General features: G+C 45.0%; 1 protein-coding gene and 1 long non-coding RNA gene across 2 annotated transcripts in view; one reads left to right on the plus strand and one right to left on the minus strand.

The window, feature by feature from the left end:
- Window positions 1–7,552: 7,552 nt before the first annotated feature.
- Window positions 7,553–19,558, minus strand: part of LOC142902159 (uncharacterized) — a 32,512-nt gene continuing 20,506 nt past the window's right edge. Inside the window, exon 3 of the long non-coding RNA XR_012929058.1 lies at window positions 7,553–8,452. This is a non-coding gene — a long non-coding RNA (uncharacterized LOC142902159). The remainder of the gene's footprint in view (window positions 8,453–19,558) is intronic.
- prdm8b (PR domain containing 8b) lies at window positions 12,356–18,651 on the plus strand. The gene is made up of 4 exons (XM_076047210.1): window positions 12,356–12,831; window positions 15,332–15,554; window positions 16,155–16,386; window positions 16,498–18,651. The coding sequence occupies exons 2-4, from the start codon at window positions 15,336–15,338 to the stop codon at window positions 17,778–17,780; spliced, it is 1,734 nt and encodes a 577-aa protein (XP_075903325.1). The 5' UTR covers window positions 12,356–12,831; window positions 15,332–15,335; the 3' UTR covers window positions 17,781–18,651.

A 19,558-nucleotide genomic window follows, 5' to 3' on the forward strand; every position in this document is an offset into this window, starting at 1 on the left:
CCGACAGTTCCTCTGAATTTGATGTTTCTATTCCAGTCAGTATCAGTTTGCTCCATGTCAAGGCTGAAAGAAAAACAATAGGTGAGGTTGACATCGCGTGTTTATCTCTTTTTAAGCCTGTTTAAGCTTGTAAAGGTAAACATGTTTAGTCGTAATCTCTCCACTGATATAAATAATATATTTGTATTTGAATAAAGCAGGTGGGTGTATGACACTTTAGTTGGAGAGTTCAGTGTGGTGTCATCCGCTTATTACTGTCTTGTCAACTACAGTTCGAAATCCATTTCTTTCCAGGCCGTTTTCAAAGTTTGATCCTGTCAGAGCAATGTTCAGTTTAGCGAGCGACTGCATCTTCCGTTAAGAACCTTTTAGTATCTTTACATCACCATGGGACCATCAGCTAACGAGCTCCATCTCAGCCTGGAGTCATGTTCCCCTAATGTGCAGCAGAGAGTCACATCGTCTCCCTTCAGATATGGAGGATGTTTTATTCCCCCCGTCTCAGACTACTGTGTGAACTTTTAATGCGATTACCGGCCACATAGGATGACACGAGTCTGGGCCGCGGCGTCCGTTTTCCCAGAGCGAACATAAGAGGTTTGGATGGATGGTGGGCAAAGTGACCTCGCTCGTCCCTCCTGGCAATCACTCCGGCCTCCTTCGCCGGCCATCCACTCCCTTCCGAAAGGGTCACCGGTCTAATATTAAGGGACTGTGACAGTAATGAGCGCTGCGGATGTGCCGTCCCGGGACGCAGGATTTAAATGGGCGCAGTTACGATACCAGTAAACTCGGGGGCAATCTCAGCAATATTTAGCGGGACGTTGAGCTGCAGCGCCTGGGCCCCAAGTCATGTTGGCTTAACACCAAACGCCACTCAAGCACAAGAGGGGGAGGTGTGTGTGATGCGCGGGGTGAGACGGGACTCATCGACTCGGACGCCGTGCTGAGGCCGAAGCACTTCAGCGGATCACATACTCGCCACGGCCACGGCCACATTTGTTGTATCCTGAACTCCAACTTTTCCCAGCAGTTGGAGCGGATGCGTCTCAATAACTGCTACATAACTCTGCATCCATTGAGCTCTGCTGTTGCTGCTACTGATCATCGCAGAAGATTGCTTGTTTTGCACCTAAAACTAATTAAACCAATCAATAAAATTGTCTTTATGTAACGCCCAAGTTCGCAAAAAACATCATAGGGTCTAACATTCTGTAAAGATGCAACACCCTCAACACCTCCCTTAGACCCTGAAACCAGGAGAGGAAAACTGACAACAGGGGAAAAGAAGAAAGAAAGACAACAGCAGAGGTGCGTGCCCTCTATCTAGGACAGCCAGATGAGCAAAAGGTGTCACATACAAATCACAACAGACTTATCACAATAGTCATCAATTGTGCACAGAACATTATACTCTGTTGAGTTGCGGGAGTCCAGAAGTCCAGAAGCTGTGAGTTGAGGGGCAGGAGCAGGATCACGGGGATCACGAGGACTAGAAGGATCAGGAGGATCCGCCCGTGTGACTGACGCCTCCGTCTGAGTCTGACATTTGTCAGCGACGACATGATTCCTTTTTTTTTTTATCAGTTAATATGCTGCCTTTTGACTCTGGACTCATTGTGTCAACCACTACATTCATCCCGTGAAGTGGTTGGGCTTTGAAAGAGGAAAGTCCCTTTCCTGCGCTCGCTTCCAATATGGGCGCGCTTGAGGCCAAGAATATGAGACCAATTAAAAAGCGGGAGCAGGGTCCATCCCTTCGTCCCTGGCAGGCGTCCCGCTAACACGTTGTATGTTCGTTGCTCCAGTGAGTCTTGCGCTCGACACACACACATACGCACACACGCGCACACGCAAGACAAATGAGGACTGGTGCCTCACAGTGCGTGCCAGGCGGCTCAGACGTGCAGCAACAAAGGGGATCACAGCAGGGGAATTAGGGGATTCCCTGGAGAGCGGTGGGGTGGACGGCGGTGGCGGCAGCGGCGGTACTGAGGCAAATCCGCTGTGATACCTCCCCCTTGTTGAGAGTGCAGAGGAGGAGAGGCCAACGCCGTCTGCTCGGCCCTGACGTGACGAAAACGAGGTCGATGTGCCGGGGAGTTCGGAGAGGGAGGGGGCGCCGCAGGGCGAGACAGCGCTTCGTTATAACCAGGGGTCACCCATCCAGGGGTGAGGGTCCGTTTGGCCCCGGTCTTTAGGACCGAGATGGTGGAGGGGGTGGAGACGGAGGAGGAGGAGGAGGGCAGCAGCGACTCAGAGTGATTATGGTGTGACATGGTTATCCATGTCAAGCAGGGTCAGAAGTTAAAGGATCCCTGGTGACTGCCGGCATGTCCCAGGGTGGTCCCCCTGCCCCTCCCCCACCATCCTCCTGCGGGCCCCTCCCCCTCCGGTGGACACCCCCTCTTCTCCCCCTTCAGCGTCACTGGAAGTCCAGAGGGATTTATTTTCATTTGTGATTAATGCCACCACTCAAATCCCACAGCACATATGGTACTGTAACAATGCGCACGACAGAGGGAGATGGAGGTTTTTTTTCTCCATTTAATTCTGGAAATCTCAGGAATTTGACGCCATCAAAGGTCCCGGATTTAAATTTTGATGGTAAAATTCTAAATGGTTATTTAATGTAGAAAAATTGGTTACCTAATCACAGTGATTTTCCCCTTTTTTGAAAAAGCCCAACGTGTCATTTAGTGGCAGCTAATGCTAAGAAAGAATAGATAATGCAGATATAAACAGATATAAACAACATGGCAAAGTGGTTCCACTCTTTATGTAATTACAAATGCTTTTTAGTGGTGAAGGAAAACCCAACAGTTCTTATATCTGACTAAGATTGTGGTGTTGTTTTTTTGTCATGCCAATATATATTGAAATGTTAGGCACTGGTTGTTTCATTTGTTATAAAGCCTTATTATTGTCCTGTATTATATTTTCTACGTGTGAAAAACACACATCAAAACTCAGATTCTATCACAAGTGCGCTATATTTTAATGTTGTCATTTTTCTGGGAAGCTGATTAAAAAAAATGCTTTTTCCAGCCTAAATGTGTTTGCCAGAGTTTCTGTCAGAACCGCCGCCAGTGAAGCGACGTTCAGGAACCTGTCACTGGTACCACCACAGCTGCGTCTACGCTCCAACATCTCCGCAGCTCCTCATTGTAATTTTGCACTAGCTGCTCCTGAGCGTCTGCAGTGGACGTCCCCTCCACACGAAGCGCTTTCATGTGGTGGTCCAATCAGCTCATTAGCACCGGGAAACTATCGCTCTTGTCATCTCCCCCCTCCCCCTTGATTGGTCTGGTTCTGAAAAAAACAAATAAATGAATCAACAAAAACCTTCCGCCCTGAATGAGGAATTTTGATTGTCCTCTTTTCATCTTTGTCTGTCAGCCAAACCGGCTCTCCTCCTCCTAGAGTTCCCCTCCTGCTTCCGTGTGCCTTTTGTCTCTTTGAAATGAAACTTTGATGCACTTATGGAACGCAGAGCTCTCCCAGTGCAGGGACTCGGCCACACACGCACACACACACACACATGCACACACACACGCTGGGCTCGCTGTAGGCATCCCACCAGGACGTGGCTGCGTGTGTTTACTGTTGCTGCCTTTGACTGTGATTGTCTTTTCCAGAGCCGTCCTGGGCCGCTGCTGGTTCACTGAGGCCGGGACGAGGGGGGTTGTAACAGGGGCGATGCGCTGATGCGGCTGACAGACCCTCCTCCAGGACGACCCTCGTCCATATTACATGTTTTATCCCCTTTTATTCCTTTCTGCTACATTAAAATATGCGCAGAAGCCTCTTAATCAACTTCATTAGTAGCTGATTATCATGAACACTGCTGGGTTTTATCCATACAGGGTGTACAAATATGGGTCGAACTTCTTGCAACAATGCATCCATTTGTGGAGAAAGGGGGAAAAAATGGTGAATCACGCTGACGTAGAAGGCGATTTTTCAGCATCTACACATTAAAAGCATTTGTAAATTTGGTGGTGAAAAATTCAGACGAAACTTATGTTTGCAAAACAAAGATATACAAACACACGTTCCGCATCTGGAGAATATAAACCGTTTACATGATCCCACTTACGTGTGACGGGGCAGCAGAGCCAAGTGGAGCAGTGGGAGGAGTCAGAAGCTTCTTCTAACCCAGACAGCGGCAGACGTGCAGCTCTCCTCGCAAAAAAAAAAAAGTGTGTGTTGTTGTTTGGTTGGGTTCCGTCAGGGCGGGCGCCCCCGGGGCAAAGGAACCTGGAACATTAGGCCCTGCCATGGCAGCTCAGCTCAGCTCAGCTCAGCTCTGAGCGCCTCTGGCAGCTCGTCTGAGCCAGAGGTGGCACAGGTTTGGAGAAAAGGTTCCTCTCAGAAGCGTCGCAGCAAAATGCACGCTGGAAACGCTGATGTCACTCCACTCTTGGAAGCACGTACATGCCACAGAAGGGAAAGTTGGCGGTTGTTTGGCACGCCGGGTCCATTCAGAGAGCAGCAAGAAAACATTTCTGCCTGGAAGGATGCAGATTACTGAGTCGGGAGCTCGCTGGTCAGGATGCGGCGCCTGGACTGCTCCCAGAATAACTGCAGGACGGAACGCAGGGTTGCTGTCGCCAAATATAATAAGCAAGATCGCTGATTTGTTTGCGACCTCTGTAGTTGTTGTAACCTGGAACTGTGCGAGCGATCCAAACAATAGAGACCAGGAAGTATTTTCAATAGAGAGACACCTGAAATTTGAGTATTTCAAGCACTAAAGAAAACAGTCCCCGTCATTAGAGAATTATAGGTCATGGAAATGGGTAGTGCGGAAACTGGAATGGGCCAAATACCATGTCAGGTGGTCTCCCTCAAGACATCGTGACACAAAAAACACACAGCTCACTTGGAGGAAGAACTGAATTTGTCCATCATGACATGGTTTCTTGTGAGCTCCAGAGCTTGACGGCAGTTCCCAGCAATAAAGGGACCTTCTGAATGGTTTTATCTGCAGACCAGTATAGACATTACATATGTGCATTCACACTGGGGTTAGTTTCATTGCAGCTTGAGATGTGAGTCTGCTTGCTTGTTTTTTCTTGTACACTGCCTCCAAATAAGAATACTTATTTGCAGAACCGGTTTAAAATTGGTTCCACAGAGGACGTTTGCATTGTGAAAGAAGTTGGTTCCAGTTTCAGCTGTTAACGTCAAACTTTTCCAAGGGGGGTCTTCAAAATGAGAATCATTAAAACATTTGTGAAAGAACACCTATCGACAGATCTCACACCTTTACAAATCCATTCACCGCAATCATAACAGGATGAGTTTGTCTATTGTTGTTGTTGTGTTTTTCTGTTCTTTAATTGCTCTCCAGATGTGGTGGGACACCGTAACACACGGTGGAAGCCAGACCCAGCTGCCAATCAAACGCAAGACGCAGCACATACAGACACAACAACGAGAACTAAGGTCCTGGATCCGACACGGACCGACTGAACCAGCGAACCCTTGACTTCTTTCGGTGACTTTTCTTTCCTTCCCCTCGTCACTTGCTCAACAACTCTTTGCCTCTGACTGTCTTTGTAGTGAGAGCAGCTGAAGCTGCGGAGGGAAGAGTTGAGGCCAGCCAAAAAAGCTATTGAAGCCCCCCGTCCCCCACTCCCACCTTCACCGCCACTCACACTCCTCCTCTCCCTCTCCCTCACTCTCCCTCTGTTCAGGCCTCGCTGTGTTTTTGGCAGTTACCACTGACCATCGTGGACGTCACTGCCAATTTTTGTGAAAACTGGCACATATGGCAGCTGAAGTGCCATATGCCATACAGAATATTTTTTGGCCGTTTCCCCCATTTGTATAATCGCTGGATCCGGTATAAAAGTGGCTCATTATTAATTCATTCCTTCCCATTTTCTCCCCCCATGTTCAGTCTCCCCCCTCATTTTCCCCCCTCTACCCATTTTTTTTCCCGGCTTCTTTTCGAACCTTTTGATGTCATCGAGGAGGACGACGAGTTAATTTAACGCGCAGTGCGAGGGATTAAACAGGTTGCTTAACTCAAAGCTAAATGTGGGAATTACTGCCAGTGTGGAAATCCATTGTCATGCGTCCACTATGTTTGTATCTAAAATCGGCAGATTACAACCAAGGGTTTAAACTATTTGCATTAGGGACTAATTTTGTTCCATTTTGTAACAGACTCATTATAATTATTTAATTTCATGTGTTGAAAACAGTCTGGCTATTACAGTTTATCCCAATATATCAGTGCTTATATTGTTCAGTTTAAGAAAAGTAAAAAAGCAAACAAACAGCTTCAAATGGCTGATTTGCTGATTTTTCCATGAAGTTTGTTTGCAAGCAAGTGTTGTAAATTTTTGACAAAATACCTACAGACACAACCCTGTTTACAGGATAACCCTGTAATCCTGTAAAATGTATTCCATGATATTTTGCCAGCTAGAAGAGCGGCTGAAAGCGGCTATTTCAGAATTTTTTCTTTTTTAAGCGGCCAATTATATTTTCATTCTCGTGAAAACACGTTAATGGCAAGCGAGTGAGTGATGCTGTTTGAAAAGAGTGAATGAGAATCAAAGAGAAACAAACTTCAAGAAAATAAACCTTTGTGGCGTCACGTGATAGAAGATGTATTGAACGCGAAACCCAAATTACTTTTGATTTCATACATTTTGTTTGTTTGTGCGTGGTCCATTTTTCTACCACTATTAGTAAAATCCTCCGAAGCCGGCAGTGAGCGACACCGAGTCCATCTCGCACTTCGCACATTCCCCCCGCAGCTGTCAGGCCCATCCATTCCACGCCGGGACATAAATTTGCAGGTCACAGATTCGGCGTCTAAAAGGGAACCGTCCTCCGTGCTGGAGGAAAACAATGGCGCTCTGTTCAGTGCGTCTGGCAGCGGGACGCTGCATGTGTGACGGAGTGAGAAGCAACCAGAGAGATGCTGTGGTAGCGGGGGGCGAGGGGAGGGGGCGCTACCCGCTGGAATGTGGCTCATCGCCGTGTCTCTTTGAATCTGCGGCCGTCTGAGGGAGAGATTTTGACAGACGGAGCTGAAGACAGGAGAACCGCTGCACCCGCTGACCTCCGCAGCGCACAGAGAAGATCTGACTTCACACAGAATCATCACTAATAATAATTAACTTGTTTACATTAGAACATTCTTCCAAATAAGGACCAGATGAAGTGATGAACTGTCTGCGATCACCTTGGAACTCAGCAAAAATGGCCATTTCATTTTATTTTATACCTCAGGTAGAAAAGAGACTATAGTTTATTTTTATTTGTTACTCTACTTGAAGACATTTTGAAGTTGAGGAGAATGGAGGTGAAGCATCAGGTCGGTGTTGATGTGCAGAAAGTGTGTCTCTATTCCGTCAATGAGAAAAGTTTGTTGTCTGCTTCTTTTGCTTTCTGCACTTCTTCAGAAAATGGAGGAAAGAAAACAACACTTGTGCCAATGGGCTGTTTGTGATGACTGCACTTTGACCTTGGGGCAACTGCAGTCTTGACTTTTACAGGATTACAGGGTTATCCTGTAAACAGGAAGGTCCAGCTTAGCGTCAGTTGGGCCGGAACATGCGAGGAGGACTCCAGATCTTCTGGTCTTGCCTGCGGAGCTCTGGCCACCTTGGTCCCCCCGCCGTGTGCTCGTCTCTCCTTTCTTCTGCCAAACTTGGCCACGTGTGAAGCGGTGCTTCCTCCTCAAAGTGGATGCTCTCCTCTTGTCTCTTCTCGCCTCTCCTGCCCTTGGTTGGAAAGAGACTGAAAGGTCTGCGGCGGTGGCGGCACCTCATGAACGCTGCAAGTCACTCCTCGTCTCACTTTTCCTCCTCCGACACTCTGAGCGTTGAGACTCGGAAGCTCTTTGTCACTTTGTCACTTGGTGTTGTCTGTTGCAGTGACCTCCTGTGGCTGATTTGGTTACTTAGTTATTGTGCGTCTTCTTATATTTGGTTAAAATTTTGTGTGTGTGTTTCCATACCATCAAAAAGTATTTGATGCTATGACAGCAAAAAACTACAAGAACGTAGAGGACACATCGCTCCATTATCTATTTTGTTTTTTTCATATTTTCTCGCACAATCTAAAAATCTCAACCCCCCCCAAAAAAAAAAAAAATCAGCAACATTTTTATCTGTAAAACAAAACCAAAACAAATAGATGGATGAGTGAGGACACAACTCGTCACCTTTGACTTCTTCTTCTTTTTTCAGATTTTTTTCTATGTTTAAAATGCTCTCCAATGCGGCGGCACCAGCAGGAAGTAAAAGTGTCTGCAGGTCGTATCTCACTTCAGGCTCTCCACGCCAACAGAGCGACTCTGGTGTCACAGCCGCGGCGAGCGCTGAAAACACTGGTGAGTGTGAATGTGAGCGTGCGTGCCCGCCGAGGATGCCGAGCTGGACAAGGAAGCAGCATCGCTTGCGCTTGTTTTTTCATTTATTATTAACTGCCGGTGAGGGGGTTCAGACCAGCGTGGTACATAGATTAGAAAAGAGAGAGAGAGAGAGAGAGAGAGAGAGAGAGAGAGAGAGAGAGAGAGAGAGAGACAGAAAATTCAAGAAATCATCATATCACACAAATATTCTGCAAGTTTTCTTAAAGTGCAAATATATTGAGGTTGAAATCAAAAAGTCTTTCATCCATTACTTGTAAAATAAGAGAGGATTGTAAAGTTAATTAAAACCTTTTTTTTTTTCAAATGCCATCAGTTTAATTATTTTAATATATTCTTGTTTTTTTTGTCCAGATTTGAGGTGTTCAGCAGATTCACACGTTCATTAAAAACCCAGGAGAAAATTAAAAGCCACGGTTTTCTGTATTTTAGTTTGTGTGTCTGTCTGGCTTCACATTGAGTGTGTATGTGGACATGTTGGGTCTTTAAAAAAAACAAAAAACAAAAAACAAAAAAACAAACAAAGTGCAGTGACAGCCACAATAACTGCAACAGCAACGTGCTGGTGACTGACTGACTGTGTTTGCAATGTGCTGACACGTCCCAGATCAATGCACCTTTTATCTGCCTTTTTCTTCCCTACGATGGAAAAAAAAACCAGAAATTGCACGCCGCATATTTCATGAGGCGGCGCTCGGCGACAGAGCGTCCCGGGCGCAGCGCTGCCACTCGGCTGCGGCCCGAGGTGAGAAGGCTTTTGTTGTGGCCCTGGCGTCACACTGCGGCTCGGCTCGGCGTTTTGTCACCACAAGGAGATGAAAGACAAAAAAAGTTTGACTTTTCCAAGGATTTTTGATCGGGTTTGTACAGTGTTAAGAATATTAAAGCATGGTGGCTGACAGAGATGTGCTCCCGTCACAGTCTTTTTCATCTCGCTCTCGCTGATGCGCTCGTGCACGAGATCGCAGCCGCAAGATGTTGCACGGCGACGGGGAGTTGATCACGGTCGGGGCTCAGGCCTGCGCTCTGCACGGGCTGTTTCTTTCAGCAGCGCTGACAGGAAGTTCAACTGGCTCATGCAGGAAATGCTTGGGCAACTGTTTGCGAGGTGGCGTGTCGTCATTTCCTGGTCAGTTTTTGCCTAAGTTCTTGTTTTGTTTGGTTTGTTTTTCCAGTTGTGTGCCAACTAAAAGGTGCCCGAGGCTCAGGAGGAAGTGACCTCACACCCCTGCTGGTATAAGACTGACGAGAGATCCAGCAGGACGTCTAACAAACAGGCATTAACATGAACACTGTTTCTAACTTCACACTGAAGGACCTAGTTCAGGGATGGGCAAACTGTGGCCCGAGGGCCATTAAGCTTTCTAGTGTGGCCCGTTGAACTTAAAGAAATTATATTAATAGTAAGTGAGTAATACAATAGCTGTATTTCATCAATGTTTTCAGAGTCATTTCAATAAAGACCTAAACACTGTGCCGCTTCAAAGACAGATATTTTGTTGTAACGCTTTGTTCATTTTAAATAGACATTACAGCAACATGTTTTCCACATATCCCATGATGTGATATATGATGTGTTTTTTCTTCCTATGAAGTGGCTCACCAAAACACTCCATCCATCTGGTGCTGCTCCAGCCCCTGTGGCAAATTTTAGAACCCATTGTGACCCACCAGTTTAAAAGTCTGCCCACTCCTGACCTACAGTAGTGTTTAAGATTTAGTAGCACCTAATGGCAGGAATGCAGATTGCAATAAATGGTTTACTTTTAACCTGAGCAGATCCAACTGGAGACTTTGATGCATTTAAACAGGTGCATTTAAATGTTTTGCACTGGCCCTTTAAGTGCCTCCAACACCCCAAAACTGAAAAGGGTTAAAGGGTTACAATGATCCGATGGTTTTTCCATAAAATAAACACTTTGCAGACAAATTATTTTATGTGGATGATCAAATGTGTGACTTGATTGGTTTGTTTTTTTTTTTAATGATAAATACATGCAAATAAATTGTATCATGAAACAATTTTAAAAAATCTGGAGTGGATCTTTTTTGAGTCATGCCTTTTAATAAGCGCCACAAAGCAGCAGCGGCCACAAACAAACTGTGATAACGAAATTCTATCATTCAACAGTATGTGTGTGTGTGAGAGAGAGAGTGTGTGTGTGTGTGTGAATTTATTCCTGCTCCACAATTTTTTTGTTTGCTGTACACACTGATAATTCAGTCCATGACAGGATGCTTTGAGTTGATCTTCCCAAATTTAAAACTGTAATCACACTGCATCTGTCAATTGTTTTTTTGTTAATGAGCGGACAATGTGGGAGGAATATCATCCCTCCGAAGAGAGAATTTCACAATAAAACCGCTGACACAGAGGAAGGTTTCCCGGGTGAACAAATAAATCTTTTATGCTCGATCAATACATTATTTTTAAATTATTGAAAATATGTTAAATTCATTTTAATTTCTTGTCTTGTGTTTTTGTGTCACTTTGCAACTTGTAATGAGTTTAGGCTCAAAATAATTTTACCAAATGGATTCAAATGCAGCACCTTGACCTGCTGCACTTCCCTGAAAAAATAGCACGTTGCTTTCGGGTCTTTGCAGAGGGAGTGTACATGTGGTTTATTGGTGTTTTTTATTATAGCTGCTCTTGACCTTTAACCTCCAGTTCCTTCTGTAGCCGTGTGACTGAAGTGGCTCAAAGTTGCAAAAAAAAAAAAAAAAAAATCAACAAAAACAAAAAAACATTGTCATGAACTGACAATGTGGAGTGATGCCTTGCTAAATTAAAAAAAAAAAAAAAACTTCAGTCATTTGCGTGTTTTTGTTTTTCACAAAGTAAAAGCTCCCCTTCCTGCTTTGCTGCAGAAATTATAACAAAGCCAAAAATAAATACACCTCAAAATGTGGTTTAAATGAAAACAAATGAAAACAGACTATATTCTAATTAAAAGATAAAACTCATTATTACTGTTTTGTTATTGCCATCGTCATTTGTGGTTTGCAAGGAAAATTTTTGTTTTTCATTATTTCTGTGAATATCAGATGCTTTGTTGAAATCAGCCCAGAGAAATATCAAACCCCCACCACATATTTTTTTAAGAAGAGGAAAATACAATCGGATCCGAGCAGTCACTTCACTGCTTCACTGAGGTCGATCCCTGACAGTCTCAACGATCCTGCGGATCACTCGCTGTACCTGACCTGCTCTCCTCCATCTCCCCTGCCCGTCGCGTCACAGCGCTCACTCAATGCAAATTATACACTGGCGCCCCCTAAATGAGCTCCGACACAGTGCACCTAGTGTGCACGGCAGCAAGCAGCAGCAGCAGCGGCAGCGGTGACACCCGGGCTGCGGGGGTCTGCGGAAGACTGCCGGGACCCGGGATCGTCCGGTGCGGAGCGAGGAGGGACCACGGAGGAGCTCCATTTAAATAATAGTATTAAGTCATGAATATAGTCACAGTTTAATTCGGGTAGTTGTTTGAATTGAAATAATAGCTTTGATCAACTATTGTGTAAATTGCAGCGTGAAAATTATTATTATTATTATTATTATTATTATTATTATTATTATTATTATTATTATTATTATTATTATTCATAATAATAATAATAATAATCCATTCCATGTTTGTTCTTATTACAAATATGATCTTTGTGATTTCTGTTTAATTTCTGCTCTAAACAAAATCTTTAAACGCCAATTTATTCCAACACATCCACCAACTATTGTGATTAGAATTTCAATAATAATGGGAAGGGGTGGGTGGGGGGTATGAGGGGTGGTGTTGGGATAGAGTGTGGGGAGGGGTGTGGGGGGTGGTTGGGGTTGGTAATGCGGGTGGGGGTGGGCGGGTGTCTCTATCCCCTCAGCGCTCGCGCATAAATCGCGTCAGATGACAGTGGGCCAGTGAAGAGTTAAAGGGAGGAGACGCGGAGTGACACGCCTCATTGGGTAGATTATGTGGCGCAAACAAAAAGTGTGTGTCGGTGTGCCAGTCAGCCAGTCAGCCACAGCACCGGGCCCCAGCCCCATCTGCACGCCTCCTCTCTCTCCCCTCGCTCTCTCTCCCTCTCTCTCGGTTCCTCCCTTTATCCGTGCAGCTCTCTCCACCCCGCCCGGGCTGCACTCGCATCAGCAGCAGCGGCAGCAGCAGCATCACTGTCACTTTCAGCAGCAGCAGCAGCAGCAGCAGCAGCAGCGGTAGAGCTCGCAGGGGGGTCACACACTGCGATGTTCTGACAGCGCGGAGCAGCAGCAGCAGCAGCAGCAGCAGCAGCAGCGTCTCCTCTATCAAATCCCCCCCGTTTTTCCATTCACCGCCTGTTTCGGGGGCTGTTTTTCTCTGCCTCCAATTCTCCGGCTGGTTTTTGAATCGTCGCTTCTTGTTGTGGATTATTGTTGCAGCCGCCTCGTCGACGGAAAGGTAGGTTTGCGTGTGTGTGTGTGTGTGTGTGTGTGTGTGTGTGTGTGTGTGTGTGTGTGTGTGTGTGTGTGTGTGTGTGTGTATGCGTGGATAGTTTGAGAGTGGAGGTGGTGGAGGGATTCTTTTTTTCTTCGCATGGCACATTGCGGCCACATCCTGCAGGCTCTTAAAAATCTAACAACACATAGAAGGAAGAATGGGGAAGGTTGAAGGTTGAAGGGGAAACGCGACGCAGATGCGCCCCAGCAGTTGAGCCACAGGGATGATTTAGGGCAGGATTTTTTTTTTCCAGCATGGCACAGCTTCAGCAGATGGGTGAACCCCCCCCTTCCCCCCCGACCCCCCTCCCCTCCCTATCGCCCTCCCTCCCCCAGTTTGTGGGTGACACTCGGTACTCCGGCTCGTTTTGCTGGCCGGCATCAACCACCGCAGCTTTATCACCAGAATAATAGCGGTTCGCCCGGTTGCTGTTTGTACAGCCGCTCCAGCAAAACTGAGGCTGAAAAGAAACAAAATCACATCTCGGTCCGCAGCGTAGAGCATCGTTATGGGAAGGTTCTCCACAGCACAGTGCGCAAAAAAGCTTCCACAAATAAACCTTTTAGCACCTGTTAATAACTTGGTAAAGTTTCCAAATCCACACATTTAGAATTTTTTTTTTCTTTTTTTTTTCCTTACCGTAACTAATCTAATTTTAAAATAGTAATAATAATTTCGTGGGCTCCGCACCGGGGCCCTTCGTGGCTTTGACTGGCAGCGTTGAGTCACCGTGGTGCTGCTGCCCACATCAACTCTTTAAATTAGATTTCAGTTCGCTTCCTCCTGTTGCTAAAAAAACCAAAACAAAATTAACTTTTTAATTAATTGGTTTTTTTTTTGTGTGTGTGTGTTGTTGTTGTTTTTTTTGTGTTTTTTTGCTTGAGTTCCTTTTTCCTGAACTCAAAGCTGAGTGTTCGCAGCTGTGGGATGAACGATTTCGGGGAAAGAGAAATCTAAATTAGACGCAGAATAGCTGAAATGGGGGAGAAGAGTAATAGTAATTTATTAAGGCAAGTGTGTAGAATCTTTTTTTTTTTTTGGGATTTTTATTTTAAAGTGCTAAAATACATTTGGTTCAACTGAACTAGAATTTAATATTGAAGATATTGAGACATTCTGTTTAAGGCCTGATTTGCTTCCGTGCAGCAGAGCTTTGACAGCCGATTTCTCCCCCTTGTAGTTGTTTTATGTCTTTATTTCTATAGCAGTATTCACTATTCTGCTGGTAATTTATGGCTCCAGCCCTCAGTGGCCGTCAGCTGCGGGTCTCCGTGCACGGTTCTTTTTTCCCCTGCCTGCTGCAGCCCTTTTAAACGGCGCAAAGGGAGGAGTGCAAAGCGGCGCAGCCGCCTAAACACACATTCAGCGGTTCGAAAAGGGGAGAAAAGAAATAATTAACTGGTCCTGCTGCTTTAATTACAGTCTCAGAGGGGAACGTGGCGGATTATGCTAATGAGGCGGCGTTACGCTGCCGTGTGTACGGCAGAAAAGGAGAGGGAGGAAGGATGGATGGATGGATGGAAGGAAGGCTGACGGCAATCACTGACTTTGAGCGGCCACTTGAAAGCCATTAGACACGGAGGTGCTGGGGTCCGGAGGAAGAGAAAATAACACCGATACAACACGGTGATTAGCGAGGCTAAATGCAGCTTTTCATTTGAGAAATTCGGCTTTTATTTTTCTTGTAAAAAATTAGGGGAAAACAATTTTATCAATTGTCTGGGAAAGACAATTGATTAATCACTATTATTATTATTATTATTATTATTATTATTATTATTATTATTATTATTATTATTATTATTATTATTATTTTAGGGTAGCACTTTCACTCAATAATAAAGCTGTGGAGGCAAATAATAATAATAATAATAATAATAATAATAATAATAATAATAATAATAATAATAATAATAATAATATAGTTTTGTTTTTAAAAAAAATATTGCGAATATATTTGGGGATAGGTTATGTTTTTTGAATGTTTTAAATTTACACGTTAAACCACATTATTACTATATTCCGCCACTTATTATGGGGTTTGAATTAATTAGAAAGTCTGGCCAAAAATGGGAGGAGAGGGGGAAAAAGGGAATGGGCCCCTAATGACGCCCCTGACAGCTGGTTTTGCCAATCTGTCCAGGAAGAGATTTATTTTCCATCAACAGAGACTGAAGGCGAAAATCCACAAACGAGCCTTTTAAATATGCTTTGGCTTTTTTAACCAAGTAGATTTAAAAAAAAAAAAAAACACATTTCAATAAGTCAAATATATATCTATGAATATATATATATATATACATACATATTATTATTATTATTATTATTATTATTATTATTATTATTATTATTATTATTATTATTATTATTATAGTATATATTTTTCCCCTATTAAAACACAAACATTCACAACCACGTACACGCCTGACGGTCTCCTGCTTGTGTGCTTGTGTGTGCGCAGGGCCATGGAGGAGTCGAGCTCTCAGAAGTTGGTGTGGGACGGAGACGCCAAGGCGGTGCAGCAGTGTCTGACGGACATCTTCACTAGCGTCTACACCACGTGTGACATCCCGGAGAACGCCATCTTCGGGCCGTGCGTGCTGAGCCACACGTCGCTGTACGACAGCATCGCCTTCGTGGCGCTCAAGTCCACCGACAAACGCACAGCACCCTACATCTTCAGGGTGAGCGGCCGCCACCACTTTGACCACTTTGCTTTGACGTGTTGCCGAGGAAATTATACTGTTTTCAACGAGGGATCGCTTTGATTTGATTCCTTTTTTTTTATTATTATTATTATTTTTTTTATCCTTTTATGCTCACCGTTTATTGCGACGCCGAAGTCTCCATAACGATCAACAAAATACCAACAGAGACTTAATGGTCGTCAGCGAATTTGCACAACGTTAAAAGGCTATTCCGTGAAATTCATGACAATTTGTCCAGAAATAAGATCAGTTGCAGTTGTTTTTTCAGTTTAAACAAACATTTAAATGAAGTGCAAGAAAATCTTGCTTGAGAAAAATATTTTAAATTTTGTAGGTCAAAATAAATTGGCAAAATGCCAATTTCTAAATGTATTCATTTTTATTGTATTAAATCAGTAGTCTACATCTAACTTTTCTTGCTTTAATTATAACTTTCTATTAAAAATATAAAAGCAGTTGAAATTATAATTATTTTTAAATCAAGCCCCACAATGATTACTGCCATTACACAAAATGTATAATACATATAAATAATGTTGCAGCATTGTAAATATAGCTCACTGTTTGCCTATGCAGGTGGACACTTCAGCAGCCAACAGCACCTCGGAGGGTTTGATGTGGCTGCGGCTCGTGCAGTCGGCCAGGGACAAAGAGGAGCAGAACCTGGAGGCCTACGTGAAGAACGGCCAGCTCTTCTACCGATCGCTGCGCCGCATTGAGAAGGACGAGGAGCTGCTGGTGTGGTACGGCAAAGACCTCATCGACCTGCTGCTGCTCAGCTCCAGCAGAGCTCCTGCTAAAGGCAAAGGTAAGTTTGGGATACACTATGTTGTAATGAAATGTTGAAATTCTACCACGACAAATGTGGATCCCCCCCCACCCCACCCCGCCCAAGCTAATTCCTTGCGTTTCCTTCCAGGTTCATCCCACTACTCGTGTCCAGACTGCAGCCAGCGGTTCCAGTTTGAGTTCCCGTTTCTGGCCCATCTCCGGTTCCGCTGCACCAAAAGACTGCAGAGCATCACGGGGGCCGACGAGGAGCCCAGCAAAGAGAGCGGTGCAGAGCGACCAAACGCCACCCCGACCAGGACCAGCCCCAAGCTGGGCCGCTCCGAGGGCTTCGGCAGCCCTCCGGATGGCAACAAACCGTCCACGGACTTTCACAACCTGGCCAGGGACCTGGAGAACAACCGCACCAGCCCGCCCAGCGACAAGGAGGCCGAGGTCTGCAGTGATCTGAGCTCGGGGAAGAGGAAGTTCTCCGAAATGGAGGAGCGAGAGTGTCGGGCGCCGAGCCATCCGCAGGCCAAATCCAAAGACGAGCTGGCCACGTCGGCGCAGAACTACAGAGGCGCTTACGGCCTGGAGGAGAACCACAGGTCTTTCTCCCCCACTGGCTCGGTGCCGCCGCCGGGTGAGGGCAAGCGTAGCGCCTTCACCGAGGTCAAGAAGTCGGGCCAGAACCTGAAGCATCACAGCGGTGGCAACAAAAACCTGCCCAGCTCCAATTCCGAGAACAAAGACGGAGGACGGCCCAGCAGCAACCCGCCGGAGAAGCACCTCAACATCCGGCAGGTGCTGTCGGAAACCCAGCCGCCGCAGGCCTCGCCCATGGGCAGCGCCTTCACCTCGGTGGCCCAGCAGGGCGAGGGCAACGGCGGCGGCGAGAGGAAGAGCGCCTTCAGCCAGCCGTCGCGCTCCTCCTCCTCCTTCCCCCAGATCTCCCCGCTGGTGATGCCGCCCAAGCTGCTGGACTGCCACCCGGCGGTGGGCGACACCATCACCTCCAGCAGACTCTACCAAGCTGACCACCTCGCCGCCAAGCTGCAGGGCGCTGAGCTGGGCGCCAACTGCCCCGTGCCGGGCGGCATGGCCAAGCAGAACCCCTTCGTCTACGCCACGGCCTTCTGGCCCAAGAGCTCCGGTGGCCCCATCCAGCTGCAGATGCCGTCGGCACTCACCCTGCTGCCGCCGTCCTTCACCTCGCTCTGCCTGCCGGCACAGAACTGGTGCGCCAAGTGCAACGCCTCCTTCCGCATGACCTCGGACTTGGTTTACCACATGCGCTCCCACCACAAAAAGGAGTTCGCCATGGAGCCCCTGGTGAAGCGGCGGCGCGAGGAGAAGCTCAAGTGTCCCATTTGCAACGAGTCCTTCCGGGAGCGGCATCACCTGTCACGTCACATGACCTCCCATAACTGACTCTCAAAGACTTGTGTTGGAGGGAACAATTGTTTTTGTACTAAGGAGGGACTTTGGCCACACCTGGATTAAAGAAAAATAATTTTAAAAAAAAGCATCCGACTGGAGATAAAAGACACACCGACACCCCTTGCACTTGTTTTCACTTTTGGACGATGATGATCCTCCGAATCTACTTTTTTTCAGTATGTTTACTTTTGTTCCCCTGTACAAAAAATGTCTTGTCCTGGGTGTATGCAAATGCATTCCAACTTCAAAAATGAATCTATTTATGAAGCACTTAAAAGTTTGAGAATAAGGGAAGATTTAGATATGTGTAAATGTACAGTAAGTTGTATTTTATATCATATAATTGCAAATATAGAGAGGAAATGCAGATGTTAGTCACAAGTCACGTTTTGAAAACGCAGCGAAGGTTTCTTCCCCCCTCATGTCGACGTTGAAAACGGACTCAAGTTTGGGAAATCACGTCAGGCTATAATTCAGAGTGCATGTACTATGAAATGATATTGATTTAAGAAGCAGTCTATTACGGTGTACATAATCTGTTTTATTTGAAATACAAAGTGTAATATTTTGTGTCAGTGGGGAATAGTTTCAGTGTTTCTTCCTTTTGCGGAAATTTACTACTTGATAGTTTATCTAATCATGTTGAATGCATTGACAATAAAATAGCTTTATTTTCAACTGTGGCCTGCTAATTCTGTGTTATTGCAACCGAGTTGTGGTTTCATGAGCAACCGGAGGAGGAAAACTGCTTTTTATTTACAATTTATGTCTTAAATGTTATTTATATGAATTTAGATTATACAATCATTTTCCACTAAATGTGACTTTTGCAAAACTTTAACTGAGCACAAATGACCTTTAAGTGAAACACGTGACAATGTAAAGATTCTTAAACAATAATAATAATAATTAAAAAAAAACAAAAAACAAAAAAAAACAGTTAATAAAATGAGCTTGAACCAAACAGAAGCACTGGTTTCCTCATCTGCCAAAATAATTCCCGCACACTTTGAAAGAAAATAAATGCATGTACACCGGGTGTGACGACTAAGGATGGTTATTTAGTCATCTTTACCCGTCAGTACGCGACTCCCAATCCAACTGGTCGATACAGCCGGTCACGGAAGAAAAAATGTGTGTGCATCTACATGATATTTTGGTATAAATCAACAATACGCTGTCGCACCTTTACAAAGAAAATAATTTAAACTGAAGATGATTTTATCCGTGAAAGGCAAAACAGACGTACATAAATAAAATAAAATTTAACTCAATCAGCTTGTCAATGAAATGAAGACGCGGCTTTGATGTTTTATTTATCAAAGACATCGGTGCAAGTCATATATATTGGAATTCATTAATTACATAACTAATAAATAATAACTAATTTCCATGGGCATTAGCTGCGAGACGAAGAGAAGGCCTTTGAAAAACATGAAATATACTTTAGGCATTTATTTATTTATTTATTTTTTTTAATTTTTTCTTAAATGTGCATAAAATCCGTAATCCTGTAGTGGAATAACAGGGTTCAAAAAAGCGAATAATAGAAATTATGCGATGCGTCGTGTGTGACCTTAATTTGTGAAACCTCGGGAAGAGAGGCAGCAAATCAAGAATAAAATGAATTTAAAAATAAAAATCTTTCTTTGAACCTCTCAGACGCTGACCTGAGCGTGTTGGAATGTCGCTGCGTTGCACTGGCAACATTTATTCACCATGGCTGAGGAGGAGAAGAGCCATCCAGCGCCAACATAGGAACATTCGAT

Source organism: Nelusetta ayraudi, unplaced genomic scaffold, assembly GCF_046127955.1.
Source record: "Nelusetta ayraudi isolate G7.1 ecotype Tasmania unplaced genomic scaffold, CSIRO-AGI_Nayr_v1 ptg000092l, whole genome shotgun sequence".
Lineage (NCBI taxonomy): Eukaryota > Metazoa > Chordata > Actinopteri > Tetraodontiformes > Monacanthidae > Nelusetta > Nelusetta ayraudi.